Source organism: Cinclus cinclus, chromosome 3 (assembly GCF_963662255.1).
Source record: "Cinclus cinclus chromosome 3, bCinCin1.1, whole genome shotgun sequence".
NCBI classification, from domain to species: Eukaryota; Metazoa; Chordata; class Aves; order Passeriformes; family Cinclidae; genus Cinclus; species Cinclus cinclus.
The window spans coordinates 112,238,077-112,258,514 of NC_085048.1; the positions used below are offsets into that span (position 1 = coordinate 112,238,077).

General features: G+C 49.1%; 1 protein-coding gene across 1 annotated transcript in view; it reads left to right on the top strand.

Annotated features, from left to right (window-relative positions):
• The window catches only part of LOC134042051 (serine/threonine-protein kinase pim-1-like), a 76,029-nt gene that overhangs the window by 18,880 nt on the left and 36,711 nt on the right, over window positions 1-20,438 (top strand). Inside the window, exons 5-7 of the mRNA XM_062489127.1 lie at window positions 34-210; window positions 485-555; window positions 6,238-6,378. Of these exons, the coding sequence (XP_062345111.1) occupies window positions 34-210; window positions 485-555; window positions 6,238-6,378 (389 nt within the window). The remainder of the gene's footprint in view (window positions 1-33; window positions 211-484; window positions 556-6,237; window positions 6,379-20,438) is intronic.

The window sequence follows — 20,438 nt, forward strand, 5'->3', positions numbered from 1 at the left end:
ATTGGCCTGATGAGCTGTGCCCGTGTGCCATAGGAACGCGGGAGTACTACCCACCGGAGTGGATCCTCTTTGGCCGCTACCATGGCCAGCCAGCCACCATCTGGTCCCTGGGCATCCTGCTCTATCTGCTGGTGTGCAGGCACCTTCCTTTCAAAAGCAGCGAGGACATCGTCCGGGGACAGCTCTTCTTCCCGCCCCGGGTGTCTCAAGGTGGGGATGGGCCTTCAAGGCACGGGAGCAAGAACGGCTTTGGGAGAGGGCAGGTGGCACATAAGTGTCCTGCTGTTGCAGCTGGGGAGGAGGTTCATCTCCTGGGCTGAGCTGGAGGAGGCGGCACGTGTGCTTCTGCTGCTCTCTTCCAGAAGAGAGGATGGATGGGAAGCTGTGCGAACAGCTCTGAGCACTCTTAGTGTGCTGTGGGCACTGTGAAATCTGGGAGAGCATGGACAGGAGCTGACCAGCAGTTTCTGGTTTCTCTCTGCAGAGTGCCAGCACCTGATCAGGTGGTGCTTATCCATGGACCCTGCAGACAGGCCATCCTTGGATGACCTTTTAGAACATTCTTGGGTGCAGAAGCCCCACCTGGCCCAGGAGACAGCAGAGATCCATCCCTCTGCACAGTAGGATCCAGGATGCCCGCAAGCAGCAGCTGCTCGTGTCTTGTGGCTCTCAAAGAATTCCCCAGAGCATTTCCCAGTGGCCCTGGCATGGAGCAGAGAGCACAGCCAAGGAGGTGCTTCCTCAGGTCCCCAGCGATTTGTGGAGGGAGCGGCTCAGGGCTCCCCATCCTATTGGAGAAATTGTGGCACAGTGCAGTGAAGTTGCCACAGAGTGGAAAAGGGGAAACATCCCCCTGCAGCTCAATGGCCTCGTGATGTCCCCGCGAGCCAAGGCACATCTGGCGTGTTCTTCTGGAGATCAGCGCAGAGCTGGAGAACGCCGTTCTTGAGCTGGCCACTGGCAGGGCAAAGCTGATGGGCTTTGGTTGCAGCCCCTTCCTAGAGGACACGCTCTGCACCCCGACGAAATCAAGATGAGTCCCCAGGCGGTGCAGGGGTGGGGGGATGCTCGTGCCTCCAGGCATTGCAGGGCTCGGCCTGGCCACGTGCCGGAGGTTCCCCGTGGGGTGGCAGTGGACAATATTAATCTTTCTGCCAACTGCTCAGCTGCTTTTTGGTGGGGCAGGGGATGGATGTTGTGGAAGGGGAGCCGGCTCCTGGCCTCGCTGACAGCTTCTTCCTGCCAGCATGGCACAGGCTGGGGTGGGGGCATCCGGCCTGACAAAAGCATGCATCCATGGGGATAGGGAGCAGCAGAGGGGGACGGGTTCTTTAGCCATGGCCCAGCTGCTCTGCTTTGCAGGCCCTTGAGGAAGGGGTGGGCATACAGGTGGGAAAGGTAGGGTTTTTCCCCACCACTGGAGAGATTTTAGTATCATAAAGAGCGGTCAGACCTTCCCCAGGCCCGTGAAACGGTGACAACCTTTGGTGCTTTTTCTTGTTTCCAGGTCTTGTTTTGAAATGACTTTCATGCAATTGTTCTTGTGTTTTTTCCAGAAAGATTGCAGCTTGTGTCCAGACCAGATGGAGAAGCACCGGCACCGTCCGTGGAGTGCATCCCGTGCCGGTGCTACCCGGGGAGGGTCCACGGTGTGGATGTCCCCTGCAAAAGGATGAGGACCTTGTGTGGGATCGGCTCCTCTCCTGGCAGCAGGTCTCCAGAGGTGGGTACCCGGTTCCACAGCTCGGGTGGCAGAAGGGCTTAGGGCAAATGGCAGCAGGCACACGAGAATGTCGCTCTTGCAGCTGCTGAGGAGGTTGTTGTGCCATGCTTGAGCAGAAGAGGTGGAGCGTGTCCTGCCACGCTGCTCTCCTCTAACAAGGAGGGAATGGGCTGGGAGGTTTGGGCTCTGAGCACAGCCAGCAGCCTGGCCTGAGCACAGGCCATGGTGGGACAGGGGGGACAGGAGCCTGCTGCCACTGACCGTGGCTTTCTGGTTTCTGTCCCCAGGCTACCAGCAGCTCATGCCATGGAAACGGCACCGCTCGACCTGCTAGTCTGGGAGGGCTGGACGGCAGCAGGTGTTCATTTGCTGTGAAAAGTAAATCTTTTTCTTGTTATTAACATCATCATCATCATCATCATTGGAGCATTTCTTTCATCCTTTTTTCAAGCTTTTGGCCTCCCTTCTTCCACCGGAATCTCTTTGCCTCTTTCCTCATCCACTTGGTGGAATTGGTGGGGGGGTTTAAGTAACACAAAAAGTTCAGCAACAATTCCTGTTGCCAACCGCAGCAGTCTCTTCAAGAACCTGGAGCTGGTAGCCAGGCCCACATTTCACTTGGAAAGGGGAGTGGTTTGCAGGGACAAAGATGTCCCTCTGCTGCAAAAGCAGGGAGGAAATCAGAAGCAGCAAAATGCAATTTCAGCTCTACCCCCGCCCAAAGTTGTCTGCATCTTTGCCCTCCACTCCAAAATAGGCAGGCAAGGCTGGACTTGAACAAGGTTCAAGTCCTTCATGGTCCCTTGGCATTAAAGGGATCAAGTAAAACTCTCGTATGCAGTAATTGGAGTACAGCTACTGTAGGGATAAAGGAAATGTTGGGAGCTGGGACATCCTTCTTGTCTCCTTTGTCTCCCCAGGTGTTGTAGCCTGGATAGCTGTTAAGATGGTTGCAGGTAAAGAAGCAGCATGGGCCTTTGTATGGGATTCACGGAGATGTTTATTTCAGCCGCTGCGTGGATAGTCCAGGGTCAGAGGCAAAGACAAAGGGGAACGTCGGGGTGAGGGTCCAGGTTGAAGCAGATGGGTGTCCTGGGCAGGGGGAGCATCAGGGAGCACTTACCAGGAGACATGGGGGTGGCACAAAGGTGGGGTTAGGGCATGGGAGCCAACAGGGAAACAGGGTGGGAGTGACCGAAAAACTGAGAGACAGGGAGAGGGCAGGGGGCTGGCCCAGGGAACAGAACAGGGCTACATTGGCATGACAGAACAGGGCTTGCTATGAGAGAAGCCTCTCGTGTCTTCCTAACTAGGGAATGCCTTTTAGGGTCTCCACAGTGGGGTGTTTTGGGTTCAGTTTGAGTTTGGGTGGAGACACTGCTTTAGTGTAGTGGTTTTGGATTGTTAATTTGAACGTTTTTAGTTGTGAGATAGGATTAGGAGGAAGATAAAACAGGCTTAGCTTTAAATGGTACAAAGACAAACTTTATTACCAGAAACTATAGGGGAAAAAAGAAGAAGAAATATTAGAATAAAACTTCAGACTACTCTTCTTCTTTCCACACATTTGTTTTTTTACATTGACAGCATACAAAGAACAACTCAGTTCGTTTACCTTTTCTAAAATAGTCATTTACTTGTTTCTTTCAGAGAGGAGATTCTTCAGCCTATAGAGATTTTTTTCATAAGAAACCATTTTTAGGTGGTCTTGCTGTTCTAGTGTTTAGCCGTCAGGGAGGATAGAGATCTGGTTATTATGTAATATTTTTTTTCTCAACTAACATTTTAATTCATAACTAATACTGAGGACCATATCAACTTATGAGGCACACTTAAAGGATTATAATAGTTGAAACAAAAGCTTACTCCACTTTTAAAAATAGAGGGTGTTTTTCTTCTTCCCTAGGGAGAAGCAGGGGTTTTTTCACTATTTAAACCTAGGGCACTTACAGCAATTTTAACATTGGTTTATTTTAACACCAACGCTTCTTCTTACATCTAGAGTTAGAATCTTTAATCCACCCCATATTTTTTTATGTGTTATAGGGAAACAACGGATGCTTTTCTATAGCATAAAAAAAAGGGAAGAATTTCAGTCTATGTCTTCCTTCCCTCAGCTGAGACTTGACTCTTCTCATACTTTGAATTTGGTGTTTTTTGTGCTGTTTTTGTACATATTATCATTTTGGTTCTCTGTTTTTTTTTTCCACAGGACAGAGAATAAAGTATTTGTAAAGTCATATTTTGGGCAGTGAAAAAGTTAATATTTTGCCGGGGCAGGAGAGGGTTCTGTGATTGTTTTTAGGTGGGGCGGCCGGAGCTCTTTACCATAAGGAGCCTTCTAAGGCCGCGCCGGGGCCGGGCTGGGATTGTAGGGCCCGGCCAGAAAGCAGAGATGAGTTTTTTGGTTGTAAGGTTGTTTTTTGGCGTTTGCTGTACGTAATGTTAGTGGTGGGCTGGTGGTTTTCCTTTTCCTTTTGCCAGCAGCCGAGGTTGGGGCCCTTGCCAGATCGGGGCCCAGCTGTCTCTCCCCCAGGCCGTGTGGGCGGTGAGGCAGGCCTTTTTTCCACCTTTATCTCTTACTGTTCACTTCCTCTTGCTGGAAACGGGATTGTTGGAACACTTCAGAGGAGACGGCTTATCCATAGTGTTCTGTTTTAAATTGTCTAAAACCGTGTGAGACAGATGGCTTCACATAGGAACATCCCCAGGGCTGCTGAGGGGAAGGCACCACTTTATTTGTTGTGAAGAGGAGTAATCAAAATCCGCAACCAACAAGCTGCAAGGCAGAACGGAGTGGGAATTACAGAAATAAAGGCCTTGAAAAGCAGCTTAGGAAAGCGGCTACTTCCTAGACAGTGCCAAACCCTCCCACCTGGCCTGGCCGGGCCCAGGGCTGGCTGCCCTTGGGAAGGGAAGGGAAAGGGATGGAGCTGGGGTGGGGGCTCTGTGGCCATGGAAACGAGAGAACCACGGGCCAGCGCGTCACAAAGGGGCAGCCCCGCAAGGGGCTGTGAAGGTTGTGGTTGACACGGACACAGTGGCAGGAGACACGTCTGGCTCTGCCTGTCTGTGCCGACTGCTGGCGATTGGAGTCACCCCACCTTGTTCTAGGGCTGGGGACCGAGCTCCTATCGCCGTCTGCTCCGAGACAGTTCCCAAATTCAACCCCAGGTACTTCTGCGAGACAGAAGCACGGGTTCAAAGATGGATTTTACTGGAAAAGGAAAGACCACGGAAGGAAAAGGTGAGGATAGAAAGGAGCTGAAAGGCCCGAGTCAAATGGAGACAAATTCCACCAGATTTCCGGGAAAATTGGTCCATGGTGGTCAGTTCTGGCTCTGTGTCAGAGTTGGTGGCTGTGAGCTACAGGTGATCTTGCCAGGACAGCCCTGGCATCATAACATTCTACCTTTAGTTTACTCTGCTTCCTGCTTTTTGACAGTAGCCAAATCACTCATACTGTCAGCCAGGACAGGGACTGTGGCCATGACAAATACAACGTGGTCATGTGATACAAATTCTGCTTCTTTCTTTGCCATCAACGTTGGGTCTCACTACTGATAAATTTCCTGTTCTTCCTCTGCTTGGTGATTGGGTCCAACACTGAGGATGACAGGATAATATAAAAACCCCAGCAAGGGCTGCCTGCATGCTGAGAGGTCTCTGTAGCTTGCAGAAATAGCATTCGTCGCTGTGTGGGTCTTTCCTGGGTTTTGACAAAGCCAATCTCTAGAAGGGATCCTTATTCCCCTGTTATTATTGGATCCTTGCACCTTTCACTTCAGACTTGCTAACTCAATAGTGTTTGGAGGAATTAAACACAGGCTAGTCTAAGGAAAACTAAAACCAAACAATTGTTTTTAAAAATATCAAATATCCCTTAAGTGCCACACCCGTTAGACATGTTGATGCTGGGATAGAGGTGGGCATTGACCAACCTCACTTCTTCCCTTGTGAGAGTGTCTCAGCCTCCCACAGAGGTAAGGTGGGAGCTGGGCCACTCTCTGGTGGGAGGAAGGGTCTTGTGCCAGCCTGGAGAGCCTGTGCACATTGCCAGGGAGCAGTTGTGCCCTGCAGGTGCCCCCTGCCATGAGCTGTGCTGCTGCCAGTGCCCCGTGGAGCTGTAGGGCTGCTGAGCTGTGGGGCAGGGAGAGGAGCAGGAGGCTGCATGTGCAGCTGAGCCATTGCTGGGAAGCTCAGGGCTCTGGGCTCCCTGCTGTCCCAGGGCAGCCCAGAGGCCAGGGAGTTCCCCTGGGAGCTCTGTGGAAGTGGCTCAGGGTGTGCCCCTGGCCTGCCTCAAGGGGCTGATGGCAGGAGCAGGTTTCCTTTTGAAGCTATTTTCCAGGAAAGTTTCCAGGAAATGTGTCCCATGAAACATGGAGCTTCAGATGCTTTTGTTTTGCTTTGCAGCCTCTTGTTACATTTTGTGTGTCCACTTTGCAGGCCTGACTGGCTACCCTCTTGCCAAGAGGTTTTCCCTGGCAAATCCTTCTATGCTCCTTCCCTCCAAGCCATTGCCTCCCATCCAGAAGGGCTCTCCTTCAACCAAGTCAAATATGATGTCCAGAGGAGAGCGGGACAATGGGAAAAATGGCACTGGCTACAAGGAGGACAATATTAGAAACAACCGGGACCAGGATTCAGAGGGTAAGGTAAGGCAACCAAGATAAGTCCTGTGTGGCAGATTTTCAGTTAATGTCCTGTAAGCAGAGATCGGAGACCATTAACTGTGGTGTGAGCCTAAGGAAGAAGGTGAGCAAAGTAGGATCTCAGCTGGACTCTGCACTTCAGGCTGTCTTTGCAATGGGTGTGTAGTGCAGATTTCAAGTCCTCACTGTGTATCTATAGCAGGAGAGGGCTTTGAAAGGTTTCTGGGTTCTGTCATGGTTGCTCCTCTGTCTTGTAGCTGAGAAAACACCAACAAGAAGGCAGCGCTGCTAAAGTTGTCTGCTCCAGCTAAGCAATCCTCCTGCATTCAGTAACCCATGGGTATATGTGAACCATATCTATGTCTTGATGGTGGTTTCCATCAGCTCTGTCTGGTGGGGATGGAAAAAGGAGTTTGCTGGAACAGGCAGTCCTGCAAAGTCAGTTCCAGGTTGACACAGCGTTTGAGCTGTACAGCCATGGCCTCCTACACAGTTGTCTCTGATGCTATTTCTAGATTTCTTCAGCTTCTGGGCAGCTGTGTGCTGTGGCATGGCTTTGTCCAGAGAGAAGGGATGGGAGGTGGCCATGGGGAGAGCAGCCCCAAGCCCAGGCACACGATTGCCTTTGCAGCAGGGCCAGCACCTGCAGTTGTTCTGGGTTTGCCATGGGGTGCAGGAGGAGGCAAATGAGCAACAGCTCTGGCAAACAGAATGTCCAATCAAAGGCTGATGTACTTGATTCCAGCCTTGCTGAGGAAGGGCCCAGTGTATCCCTGACAGGATGTGGTCCTTTAACTGTAGTTTGAAGAGGACTTGATTTGGGGCTTTAGTTGTGCCAGAAAGGAAGGGACACTTAAAGAATGGTGTGCACCTGCCCCTCCTACCTCCACCCTCCTTCCTGGTCATGGCATGGGGGCCCTGGAGCAACTTGGGCAAGCAGAGACCTTGCAGAGAGCAGCAGGGCAGGGAGCTCTGCTGAACTTCCTAAATGCCAGTGAGCCTGAGATGATGGAGGTGTGGGAGCTGGAGAGCACGGAGCATCGCGAGAGCTCAGCAGCTTCTGGGCTGAAAGGCTGCTGGGCAACTGTAAGAGGGAAGGGCAGCAGCAGAAGAAATGAGGGGCTTGAGAAAAGCAGGTTCTGACATCCTGCAGAATGGCTTTGTGGGGACTTGGTTGGTGATCAGCACTGGCTGTGAGGTGCCTAAGGGGCAGGGAGAGAACAGTGATCTGAACCCGTTCCCATACCATCCAAAAGGCCAGTGGAGGCAGTGGCACTGCAGAACATGCTGATGCCAACCATGTGGATTCCTGCTGGGAGTGTAGCTGCAATTGCAGACAAATGAGCAGGAAGAGAGAGGTGGCAAATTTGGGAGATGGTCTCTCCCTCACCAATTCCCTTTCCTATGCCACCCTTCCCCTTCCTAGGACAATCTGCTATATATGATATTGACTTTTCCTGTCAGGGCATGTGTAACTGTCTTGAGTCATGAATGAGGGCAAGGCTGGATGTTATATTTGAGCACTGTGTACCACTCTTTCCAGGCATCCTTGCTGTATCCCAGAGGTGGGGATATGAAGAAGGGGTCATTGGGACTGCCTTTGATCCCCCCTATACCCAAGGCAGTCAGTCCCAGTGTTGGCAGTGCTGCAGGGTCTCTGCGCAGCTCTCTGCAGCTGGATGTCCAAGAGTCCCAGGAGATGAGGTAAGCCAAGGTGTCTGCTGCTCCACTCTGCTGTTCAGCTCCCTCTTGCCATCTTGTGAGGTTCCTTTGCACAGTCAGCTCTCTCCCATGTACTTAGGGAAACCTCTGTGTATTCACCATTTGGCCCATCCGTGATGATCCAGCTCCATGTCAAACCCCACACCTCATGTCACAAGGGCAGAGGTGGTGGTGGTGGGGAAGAGGAGGCAGGGCTTAAAAGCATCTGAAGATGGGTCCTCTGCTGGGCTTGGTACTGATTCCCTCTGTAATGTTTGTGGTGTCATTTGGGAACTGTATTGCATGGGTCTGTCTCCTGAAGATGATAGAATACTGTGATCCTTGAGTCTCAAGTTCAGCACGCAAAAATTACGTTTTGCCAAATATTAGCTGCTGGAGAGGCGTCTGGACAGTCAGGTGCTGCCTCTGTAAACATGCTGTGGAACTTGTCTGTTTCTTGGCCTCCGGTCTGAAATGAGCTCCCAGAGAAGTTTGGGTTATAGATGTGTAAGCCAATCAATGTTTAATGCTTAGATCTTGCCTTAAAATCAAAGAGGGAAAGGTTCTAAAGAAGTTTTATAGGATGGTACCTGATGGAAAGATATTGGCTTGGATATGTTTGAGGAAATGTAGCTGTCAAGCTTATCCGAGTGATTACAATAATGAATGAGTCACAGAAATATCATTCCTATTGAAAAGCTTAGGTAGGGCTTTGAAAGTGCAATCTGAATATCCTTGGCTATCAGCTGAGTTGGATAAAGTAGTTTTCTTATTCAAAAAGCAAGGAGGTGGAATATCCTTCTCAGAACACTCCATTGCTCTGACCACATGTAGCACGAGACTGGCACCAGCGCAAGGCATGAGCAGGCAAAGCCAAGCTTTGTCAGCAGAACCAAAGTAGCTGCCCTCCATACAGACTCGTGTCTCAGCTTAGCAACCTTTGCTGCTTCAGAGAGGCTGTAGGAGCCCCCCAAGTTTCAAAAGGAGAGACACCACAATTGGGGAGTTATGATGCAAGTTGGAGAATGACTGCTGTGTTTCAGCTGGAGCTTGGCCAGCTCTGTCTGACTGCAGCAACTGAAAGCTTAAGGACAATTAATCAGCTTTGCATCTTGTTGGCTTGATGTCTCTTGCATTTCCTCCTTCATCAGAGTGAACAAGCTAGGAAAGATTGCCTCCTCTCATGCTACACCTCTTCCCTCCCTTCTCTTTCTCCCTCCTCATATGTGCTTTTGTTCTCCCTTTCTCAAGGCCAAGACCGAGCGGCAGCATCAAAGAGAAGTCTGAACATGCAGGTAGGTACAGGGCATGTTGGTCCTAAAATGACCATTGGCATATTGAATCAGAGGTGACATCTTGAAAACTTGGTTATGAACCATGGTTTTAAGAATTTCTTTAAATTTGTTTCAATTCCTTGATGGCCTCAGTGGACTGTCCCAGAGCCCAGTCACTGGGATTATGCTCCGGGGATGCTCTGAAAACTCCTCTAATGTGAAGTCTTAGGTGGCATAAGCTGGAGTGGTATCTTGAGGCCCTGGAAATGCATTGCAGGAAACAAAACATTCCTCTCCATTCTTTGCCTGCCTTTTATCTCCCTGAAGCCTTTCTAGTGTTGCAATTAGAACCAAAAAAAGAAAGCATTTAGCAGGAAATGAGAAATATTCCCACTCCTTCCTCCTGCCCTTGAAGGAGAAGACTTTAACTTGGGGTATATTCTGAGCTGAACCCTTTGAGATTGGAAGGAAAGTCATGGAAATTGCCTGGTTTTTCACTGGGAGAAATAGGGAAACCTCCTGTGAGAGAAAGTCCTTTTGAATTTTCCAGTTTTGGAGAAGGACAATTCCAAATGGATGCAGCATATGCAGGGTCTGAGTTTGTCATCCTCTGACAGCACAATCCCAAAGCCACCTATGGCAGGTTCACCATGGCAAATCTCTTGCCCCACTGCCTCTGCCTGTGTCAGTGTTGCAGGCTGAGGCTGGGGGAGGAGATGCCTTCTGCCTTGTCCCCCTGTCCCTGCCTTGCCTGATCCCTGACAAGTAGAATTGTGCCAGACAAAATGCGGTCTCTGGTGCATCTGTGCCAGCCAATGCCTTTGAGTTGAAAGCCTCCATCAAAGCCTGTTGTTGTTCCTTTGCCATTTTGGGGCATGTCATGATAGGAGAGTTGAGATTTGAAGAAATAGTTGTGCTGATGCAGAAAAAGGGATCAGATGCCCAGGCCCCTTTGCTCTGGGTTAGTTCTGCCAAATCCTGGGCAGAGGCCCTTTGGAATGACTCCTTAATTGGTGATATGCAGTTGGAATGCTTAATGCAGCTAGGGAGAAGTATTGCTCAATAAGTAAGGAGACATTTTTGCTGGATTAGTTCTGGAGTGGAAATGAGCTGTATCATTACTCCTTATCTGGTGTGCTTTTACAAATGACCTGTTCCATCTACAGGCATAAAGAAATACAGATTTATGCAAGGTCTTCTTTTGATGATCTGCCCTATGGCATTTCCACCAAGAGAATTTGGAATTGTTTTTAACTGCAATGATCAGAAATGTTTGGATGTAGGTCTTATGTTGGGTTTTGGGTTCTCTGCAGGAAAGAAAGCAGGGAAAAAACCCATGAAGCAAAACCCATGAAGCAATAAAGCTTCGCAAAAACAGAATGTTTGCAAGCCAGTGTGTCCCCTACAGATATGGGCTCCTTGAATACTGGGGACAAGCAATGGGGAGGGCAAAGCATCTTTTACCTCTAATGTGGGTTGCCATCATTCATGAGCCTGCCCTTCCTTTGTTGCAAAAGGAAATAAAAGCAACCAACAAATGCCAACCCAGAACTGAGTGGGTGTTACAGAAACAAGTGCCATGAAATCTAGCGTTGGAAAGGAATGATTTCCTAGGTGTAATTGTCAAATTCTGGAGACCACTGTGGGTTGCCAGCTGTTTGGAAGGAAAGAGATCCCTAAGTAGTGGGGTGGCAATGAGAAACACATAAGCAATGCAGTAGAAGCTCTCTTTCCTGGCTTGCCAGCACCATACTGTTCAGAGTAATTAAAGTGATACTAATTTCCTGGAAAATAAAAGCAAAGCAATTTTCTGAATAACTAAAAAGACCCCTTGGTTGCCTCATGCATTAGATGTATTGGTTCTACAGGTGGGAGTTCACCTAACTCACTTGTTCCCTTGTGAGCAAGGCTCAGCCTCCCACCGAGGTAAGGTGGGAGCTGGGCCGCTCTCTGGTGGGAGGAAGGGTCTTGTGCCAGCCTGGAGAGCCTGTGCACATTGCCAGGGAGCAGTTGTGCCCTGCAGGTGCCCCCTGCCATGAGCTGTGCTGCTGCCAGTGCCCCGTGGAGCTGTAGGGCTGCTGAGCTGTGGGGCAGGGAGAGGAGCAGGAGGCTGCATGTGCAGCTGAGCCATTGCTGGGAAGCACAGGGCTCCCTGCTGTCCCAGAGCAGCCCAGAGGCCATGGAGTTCCCCTGGTTACTCTGCGAAGTGGCTCAGGGTGTGCCCCTGGCCTGCCTCACGTGGCTGCTGTTACGTGCATGTTTCCCTGTGCAGATGTTTAGAAGTTTTGAGGAAATGTGTTCCATGGTATATGGAGCTTTAGATGCTTTAGCTTTGCATCTCAGCCTCTGTTCTATTTTATGTCTCCACATTGCAGGCCTGACTAGGTTCATGTTTTCCAAGTTGTTCCGGCCATCTCCCTCCATGCTCCTTCCCTCTAAACCGTTGCCTCCCATCCAGAAGAGCTCTCCTTCTTCTAAACCAATTAAAATCTGCAGTGTGGAGCAGGAGGGTGGGAAAAATGGCAGCAGCACCAGTGACAGTAAGAACAAGCAGGAGCTGGATTCAGAGGGAAAAATGCATAAGGTAAGAAGACCAAGATAAGTCCATGTGATAGATTTTCAGATTATGTGCTGCAGGCAGAGTTTTGAGACTTTTTCCTATGGTGTGAGGCAAGGGAAACCCCTGAGTAAAGGAAGGTCTCAGCTGGACTCTGCACTTCAGGCTGTCATTGCAATGGGTGGGTAGTGCAGATTTCAAGTCCTCACTGTGTATCTATAGCAGGAGAGGGCTTTGAATGGTTTCTGGGTTCTGTCATGGTTGCTCCTCTGTCTTGTAGCTGAGAAAACACCAACAAGAAGGCAGCGCTGCTAAAGTTGTCTGCTCCAGCTAAGCAATCCTCCTGCATTCAGTAACCCACGGGTATCTGTGAACCATGTCTATGTCTTGGTGGTAGTTTCCATCAGCTCTGTCGGGTGGGGATGGAAAAAGGAGTTTGCTGGAACAGGCAGTCCTGCAAAGTCAGTTCCAGGTTGATGCAGCATTTGAGTTGTACAGCCATGGCCTCCTACACAGTTGTCTCTGATGCTATTTCTAGATTTCTTCAGCTTCTGGGCAGCTGTGTGCTGTGGCATGGCTTTGTCCAGAGAGAAGGGATGGGAGGTGGCCATGGGGAGAGCAGCCCCAAGCCCAGGCACACGATTGCCTTTGCAGCAGGGCCAGCACCTGCAGTTGTTCTGGGTTTGCCATGGGGTGCAGGAGGAGGCAAATGAGCAACAGGTCTGGCAAACAGAATGTTCAATCAAAGGCTGATGTACTTGATTCCAGCCTTGCTGAGGAAGGGCCCAGTGTATCCCTGACAGGATGTGGTCCTTTAACTGTAGTTTGAAGAGGACTTGATTTGGGGCTTTAGTTGTGCCAGAAAGGAAGGGACACTTAAAGAATGGTGTGCACCTGCCCCTCCTACCTCCACCCTCCTTCCTGGTCATGGCATGGGGGCCCTGGAGCAACTTGGGCAAGCAGAGACCTTGCAGAGAGCAGCAGGGCAGGGAGCTCTGCTGAACTTCCTAAATGCCAGTGAGCCTGAGATGATGGAGGTGTGGGAGCTGGAGAGCACGGAGCATCGCGAGAGCTCAGCAGCTTCTGGGCTGAAAGGCTGCTGGGCAACTGTAAGAGGGAAGGGCAGCAGCAGAAGAATTGAGGGGTTTGAGAAAAGCAGGTTCTGACATCCTGCAGAATGGCTTTGTGGGGACTTGGTTGGTGATCAGCACTGGCTGTGAGGTGCCTAAGGGGCAGGGAGAGAACAGTGGTCTAAACCCGTTCCCATACCATCCAAAAGGCCAGTGGAGGCAGTGGCACTGCAGAACATGCTGATGCCAACCATGTGGATTCCTGCTGGGATGGTCTCTCCCTCACCAATTCCCTTTCCTATGCCACCCTTCCCCTTCCTAGGACAATCTGCTATATATGATATTGACTTTTCCTGTCAGGGCATGTGTAACTGTCTTGAGTCATGAATGAGGGCAAGGCTGGATGCTATATTTGAGCACTGTGTACCACTCTTTCCAGGCATCCTTGCTGTATCCCAGAGGTGGGGATATGAAGAAGGGGTCATTGGGGCTGCCTTTGATCCCCCCTATACCCAAGGCAGTCAGTCCCCGTGTTGGCAGTGCTGCAGGGTCTCTGCTCAGCTCTGTGCAGCTGGATGTCCAAGAGTCCCAGGAGATGAGGTAAGCCAAGGTGTCTGCTGCTCCACTCTGCTGTTCAGCTCCCTCTTGCCATCTTGTGAGGTTCCTTTGCACAGTCAGCTCTCTCCCATGTACTTAGGGAAACCTCTGTGTATTCACCATGTGGCCCATCCGTGATGATCCAGCTCCATGTCAAACCCCACACCGCATGTCACAAGGGCAGAGGTGGTGGTGGTGGGGAAGAGGAGGCAGGGCTTAAAAGCATCTGAAGATGGGTCCTCTGCTGGGCTTGGTATTGATTCCCTCTGTAATGTTTGTGGTGTCATTTGGGAACTGTATTGCATGGGTCTGTCTCCTGAAGATGATAGAATACTATAATCCGTGACTGCCACCTTCAGCACCCACAAGCATATGCTTGTAGAAATATTGGCTGCTTGAGAGGGGTCTGCGAATTCTAGTATTGCTTTTTTTACTTTTAACACGGGGTGCTGTTGTTCATGTTACAACATTCCTTTGTTGTAAAGAGAAATATAAACAGCACATAAAACCCAATCCAGAACTCAGTGGGAGTTGCAAATAGAAAGGCCATGAAATCTAGCTTAGGAAAGCAATTACCTCCTGGGAGTTATTGTCAGATTCTGGACATCTCTGTGGGTTGGCATCTGTTTGGAAGGGAAGGGATCCCAAAGACAATGTCAGGCATAACTTCTATCTTCCTTGGCCTCCACTGTGAACTGAGATTCCAGGGAAGTTTTGGGTTATAGATGTACGATTTAATCAGTGTTTAATATTGAGGCCTGGATTTAAAATCCAAGAGGTCATGGTGCTAGAGAAGAGTTCTAGCACTGTACCTGATGGAAAGATTGGTTTGGAAATGTGTGATAAAATGTAGCTGTCATGCTTATCTGAGTTAGAAAGAAGGATAAATAAGAAGAAAGAAGGACTCAGGAGTATCATTCCTATTGAAAAGCTTAGGTAGGGCTTTAAAAGTGCAATCTGAATATCCTTGGCTATCAGCTGAGTTGGATAAAGTAGTTTTCTTATTCAAAAAGCAAGGAGGTGGAATATCCTTCTCAGAACACTCCATTGCTCTGACCACATGTAGCACGAGACTGGCACCAGCGCAAGGCATGAGCAGGCAAAGCCAAGCTTTGTCAGCAGAAGCAAAGTAGCTGCCCTCCATACAGACTTGTGTCTCAGCTTAGCAACCTTTGCTGCTTCAGAGAGGCTGTAGGAGCCCCCCAAGTTTCAAAAGGAGAGACACCACAATTGGGGAGTTATGATGCAAGTTGGAGAATGACTGCTGTGTTTCAGCTGGAGCTTGGCCAGCTCTGTCTGACTGCAGCAACTGAAAGCTTAAGGACAATTAATCAGCTTTGCATCTTGTTGGCTTGATGTCTCTTGCATTTCCTCCTTCATCAGAGTGAACAAGCTAGGAAAGATTGCCTCCTCTCATGCTACACCTCTTCCCTCCCTTCTCTTTCTCCCTCCTCATATGTGCTTTTGTTCTCCCTTTCTCAAGGCCAAGACCGAGCGGCAGCATCAAAGAGAAGTCTGAACATGCAGGTAGGTACAGGGCATGTCTGTCCTAAAATGACCATTGGCATATTGAATCAGAGGTGACATCTTGAAAACTTGGTTATGAACCATGGTTTTAAGAATTTCTTTAAATTTGTTTCAATTCCTTGATGGCCTCAGTGGACTGTCCCAGAGCCCAGTTACTGGGAGTGCGCTCCGGTGGTACAATGAAAATTCCTGCATTGTGAAGTGTTGAGTGGCAGGAGCTAGAGTGGTACTTTGGGGCACTGGAATTGTAGTGTGGGAAAAGAAAACATTCTTCTCCATCCTGCATTTGCATTTTATCTCCATGCAGTCTTTGTAGTGTTGCAATTAGGAGAGAAAAAGAAGGAAATCCTCATTTAGCAGGAAATGAGAAATATTCCCTTTCCTTCCTCCTGCCCTTCAAGGAGAAAACCTTTCCTTTGGGCAATTTCTCAGCTGGACTCTTTGAGATCTAAGGCAGATTCATAGACACCGCCTGGTTTTGCACAGAGGGAAATCAGGAAACCTCCTATGACAGAAAATCCTGTTGAATTTTGCATTTCAGGAGAAGGACAATTCCAAATGGATGCAGCATATGCAGGGTCTGAGTTTGTCATCCTCTGACAGCACAAGCCCAAAGCCACCTATGGCAGGTTCACCATGACAAATCTCTTGCCCCACTGCCTCTGCCTGTGTCAGTGTTGCAGGCTGAGGCTGGGGGAGGAGATGCCTTCTGCCTTGTCCCCCTGTCCCTGCCTTGCCTGATCCCTGACAAGTAGAATTGTGCCAGACAAAATGCGGTCTCTGTTGTGTCTGTGCCAGCCAATGCCTTTGAGTTGAAAGCCTCCATCAAAGTTTGTTGTTATTCTTTTGCCATTTTGGGGCATGTCATGATAGGAGAGTTGAGATTTGAAGAAATAGTTGTGCTGATGCAGAAAAAGGGATCAGATGCCCAGGCCCCTTTGCGTAGGGTTAGTTCTGCCAAATCCTGGGCAGAGGCCCTTTGGAATGACTCCTTAATTGGTGATATGCAGCTGGAATGCTTAATGCAGCTAGGGAGAAGTATTGCTCAATAAGTAAGGTGACATTTTTGCTGGATTTATTCTGGACTAGAAATTAGCTATAGCATTAACCCTTACCGGTTGTAGTTTTGTAATTGTCCTGACATCCTACAAGGGAAATAAAATCTTGGTATGAGGCACTTATTCTGCCCCTACTGCTTGGCTGCTACATGATTTTATCCCCTGTGAAGCCATGTAAAGAAATAGTTCTAAGAGCTGTGTTGGAGAGTATTTGAGAATGACCCGCCATTAGACAAAATCTAATTTGTCAGTATCGGCCGTGATCAGAAATGTTTTGAGACAGGTCATATCTATGTTGGGCTTGGGTGTTTCTGCAGGAAAGAAGGTAGGGAATAAAGTCCTCCAAGAGTGAAGTAGAACAAAAGTGAAACTTCTGGATGATCTCTTTATTCCCTTCAGTGAGGGGCTTGCATATTCCTGAGGACATCTAACTGGGAAAGCAAAGCTTCTTTTGCATCTAACATGTGGTGCCAAAGTTTGTGTACCAGCAATTCCTTTGTTTGAAAGAGAAATAAAGAAAACACAGAAGTGTAAAACCTAAAATAGAATTGAGTGGGAGTTACAGAAACAATGGCCCTGATAACAGGATTGGAAAACAATCACTTCCTAGACAGTGTCAAATTCCAGAGGCCAGTGTGAGTTTCCAACTCTTTGGAAGGAAATGATTCCTGGAGTAGTGGGGAGGCAACAGGCATAGAACCCATCTCTCCTGGCTTGCCAGCTCCACATTGTTCAGAGAAATTCAAATTATGCTAGATTCATGAAAAATAAAGAAACAACAAATGTTTACAGTCAAAAAAATAAAGTTTGAATTCGCTACCCATTAGATGAGTTGATTGTAAAGGAGTGAGTTCAATTAACTCACTTCTTTTCCTGTACTTGATCTACAGAACCTTCTGAGTCTACGACACAAAACCAGAGGATGAAGGGAAAGAGCTCTTGGTGTGTGACAGGAGCTGGGATGCCTCTGCTCCCAAGGAAAAACGATGAATTGCTCAGATTGGAGACCTGCATGCGGAAGCCCAGCGTTGGGAATGGAGGTGTGGGCTCCCGGCCGGCTCAGGGGGCCTTGGCCCAGGAGCCCCGGCAGAGGCAGCTGAGCAGCGCTGTCCCCAGGGTCACTGCCAGGGAGGAGGACAAGGGGAAGGACCAGCATGGCTCAGCCTCCCACAGAGGTAAGGTGGGAGCTGGGCCGCTCTCTGGTGGGAGGAAGGGTCTTGTGCCAGCCTGGAGAGCCTGTGCACATTGGCAGGGAGCAGTTGTGCCCTGCAGGTGCCCCCTGCCATGAGCTGTGCTGCTGCCAGTGCCCCGTGGAGCTGTAGGGCTGCTGAGCTGTGGGGCAGGGAGAGGAGCAGGAGGCTGCATGTGCAGCTGAGCCATTGCTGGGAAGCACAGGGCTCTGGGCTCCCTGCTGTCAAAGACTGAAAAAGTGTCTGAATTTTATCAGCTGTGTTGGAGAGTGTTGCAGAATGAGTTACATTGTTCTTACTTGCATTCAGAAAATCAGCGTTCTGTCAGGCTGGCCTGAAAGTGCCAGAGCCCATACAGTTTAGACAGAAAATTCTTTGGGGAAAATGAATAATCTAGTGTCAAGGGCACAATTTTCATTAGGGTACCCCTCCTGTAATCCTAAGTTTTTCTTTATTGTCCACTGAAATATTCCAACAAAGTGAAGAAAAAGTTGATCTGAATGTATACAGGTATTAGAACCCAGGACTACTTTTAGGAACCAGAAAGAAGATGTTTACTAAAATCAGCATAAGGGCAGATAAGAATCTCTGTCAAGAGCAATCTCCATCTCTGCCCTTCTCTATCAAACACAGAGGCTCTCCAGCAACCAGGGGCTGAGGCAGCAGGTTTCAGTCTGCTGGCCCACAGAATAATGTCATGTCTCCTTCCAGGAGCCCATCCACTGGGAGAGGGTCTAGGCATATGTACCTTGCTGCTTTCCTGCACCATCTCTGTGCCCTGTTAGAGCTCTGTAATCAGGAACCTGTCTTGCCTGTTGCCAAGCATGACATTTTTGGGCAATTGAAGTGTGCCAGAGATTTACAGGAACCTTTGCTTCCAGTACCAGGCCTCCCACTGAGCCAGCTCAAGGAGATGGATCATCCCAGCAGTCCTGGTCTAACAAGTGACAGAGACCTGAGAGAGGGCTTTAGAAAGGTAAGGGATAAGAACAGGGATGAGCAGACTTCCATTCCAGTGGCTGTTTAGTGCTTGGCCCAAAATGCCTCTGAAAACCATGATCCTCCACTCTTGGGGGTTGGGGATTGTCTTGGGAATATATTTGACGGCTACTGAGCAATTGCTTGGCTACTTCCAGTGGTGCCAAAGTCACTGCCTGGAGATGGTGCCAAGGTCATGCCCGAAGCATTCTTTATATGCAAAGGCCATTTTAGAGAAGTTCTGATTGGCAGAGCAAACTGTAAACCAGTGAATGTGGGCAAAGGGCACCCTCAGAAGCAGAGAAGCAAAGATGCTACGGTTGAGTATAAGCAAGGCTGCAAAATAAAAACGGGACAGTTTGATGTCTCCTGGTTACCTTTCTGGCTGTATCTCACAGCCCTCTCATTCTCACATTTTCTGCTCCTTAATATCCATGTTCCTCCAAATTGTTTTCACATGACTCCCTCCTCCTTTTGGTCTCCTGGTCTCAGAGACCAAGTCGTTGAGAGTCCTTCAGAGCTGAGTCCTTCAGAAGCCAGGAAGTGACAAACAGCTGCACTTCCTGGCCATGAGTGTTAAGCATCAGCCAATTACACCTCCTTGCTGCATATTGCACATGGCTTTTATTCTCCTGCCATGGCCTCTAGGAGCTGAACTGCCTGCTCATTGCTCATGGGAGCTCTTCCTTTGTCTTGGAGCATTCCTATGACTTCCATGTTTCAAGTAGGGTTTCCTGTCACAGTTGGAGCAGAGTAAGGCTGTGGCACTAAAGTGTTCCACCTCACTGTGTATAATTGCCAAGGTGAGGATGGGAGACATTCTCCTGAAACTATTGGAATGCATATGGAGCTGGATTAATGTCTGTGGCACTCTGTGGACTCTATGCTCCCAATGAGATGATGTGCCTGGTTTGTGTGTCTCTGCTTACAGTCTGTGATGTATTTCCATTGCAACTAGGTTCGTTCCTCATTGTGCAAGTTGGCTGAAAAGAAGTTAGAGCAGAAGAAAACTGAGATTTTTGAGAATGAGATGAAGAAGAGGAATGAAATTTTATCATCCTTAAAGCTGCCTCCACTGAGAGTTGAGCCCAGGGATGCAGCTGAAGCAAGTAAGTGGTGTCTACACTGCTGGTCCTTTTTGAGCTCTTCCTTACCCTCTGCACAGTGTTGCAATCAGACTGGGGGGCTGTTGCACTTGCATCTGAGTGGAAACCTGCATAGGAATGATTTCCATTTTGCAGAGAAAAACACAGAGGCATTAATTGTCTTGCCCATGGCCTCACTTAGTAACAGAGTATCAGCTTCCCACCTTCACCTCTAAAATCTTTCAGAGTAGAAAATTCAGTCTTGGAAAGTCGCCTGCCCTTCAGACTCTGTTCTGAAGAGCAGCTTCCAGGCAATGTGAATGCAGAAGAATGCTTTTCCACCAAGGTGCAACCTGGAAGAAACCAAATTCAGCACCTTCTGATGAAAAGACCAGAGATCCTTCTCGAGCCACTCCCCTCCAAGGAGCTGGCACTGTAGAGCTGTGCTGAAGCCCTGAGGCAGTGCTTCTGTTGTAGCCCCAGGAGCAAGCAGCATTCCCCAGTGAATCCCGGCTGAGGGGCTCTGGCTGCAGCGCTGTGTGCGCTGCCCCGAGGGCGGCAGCAGGGACCTTCGGGGGCAGCACTCAGCCCCAGGGCACCACCCAAGCTTATCTGCACTTTCTTTTGGGAACTTGCCCAGCCTGCCTCTGAAACAGGAAAACGAAAGCATAGCAACACTGGCTTCTCCTTGTTTCTTAGGGGAAGCATCACTGCAGTTTGATTTTTAAACTGGAAGAAGGTAGATTTAGATTAGATATTAGGTAGAATTTATTTTATAATGAAGGCAATGAAATGCTGCAAGGGTTTTTCCAGAGAAGCTGTTGTTGATTTATCTATGAAGGTGTTCAAGGCCAGTTTACATGGGGCTCTGAGGAACCTGATCCAGATGAAGATGTTCCGTTTCCCAGGGGTTGGACTAGATGGTGGTTAAAGGGGCCTTCCCACCAAAATTGTTGTAGGTTTTCCTGGGTGATTGTATGATCCTTGTCCCATACTAGCGTGCCAGTGTTCTACTTGAAGTTCTTT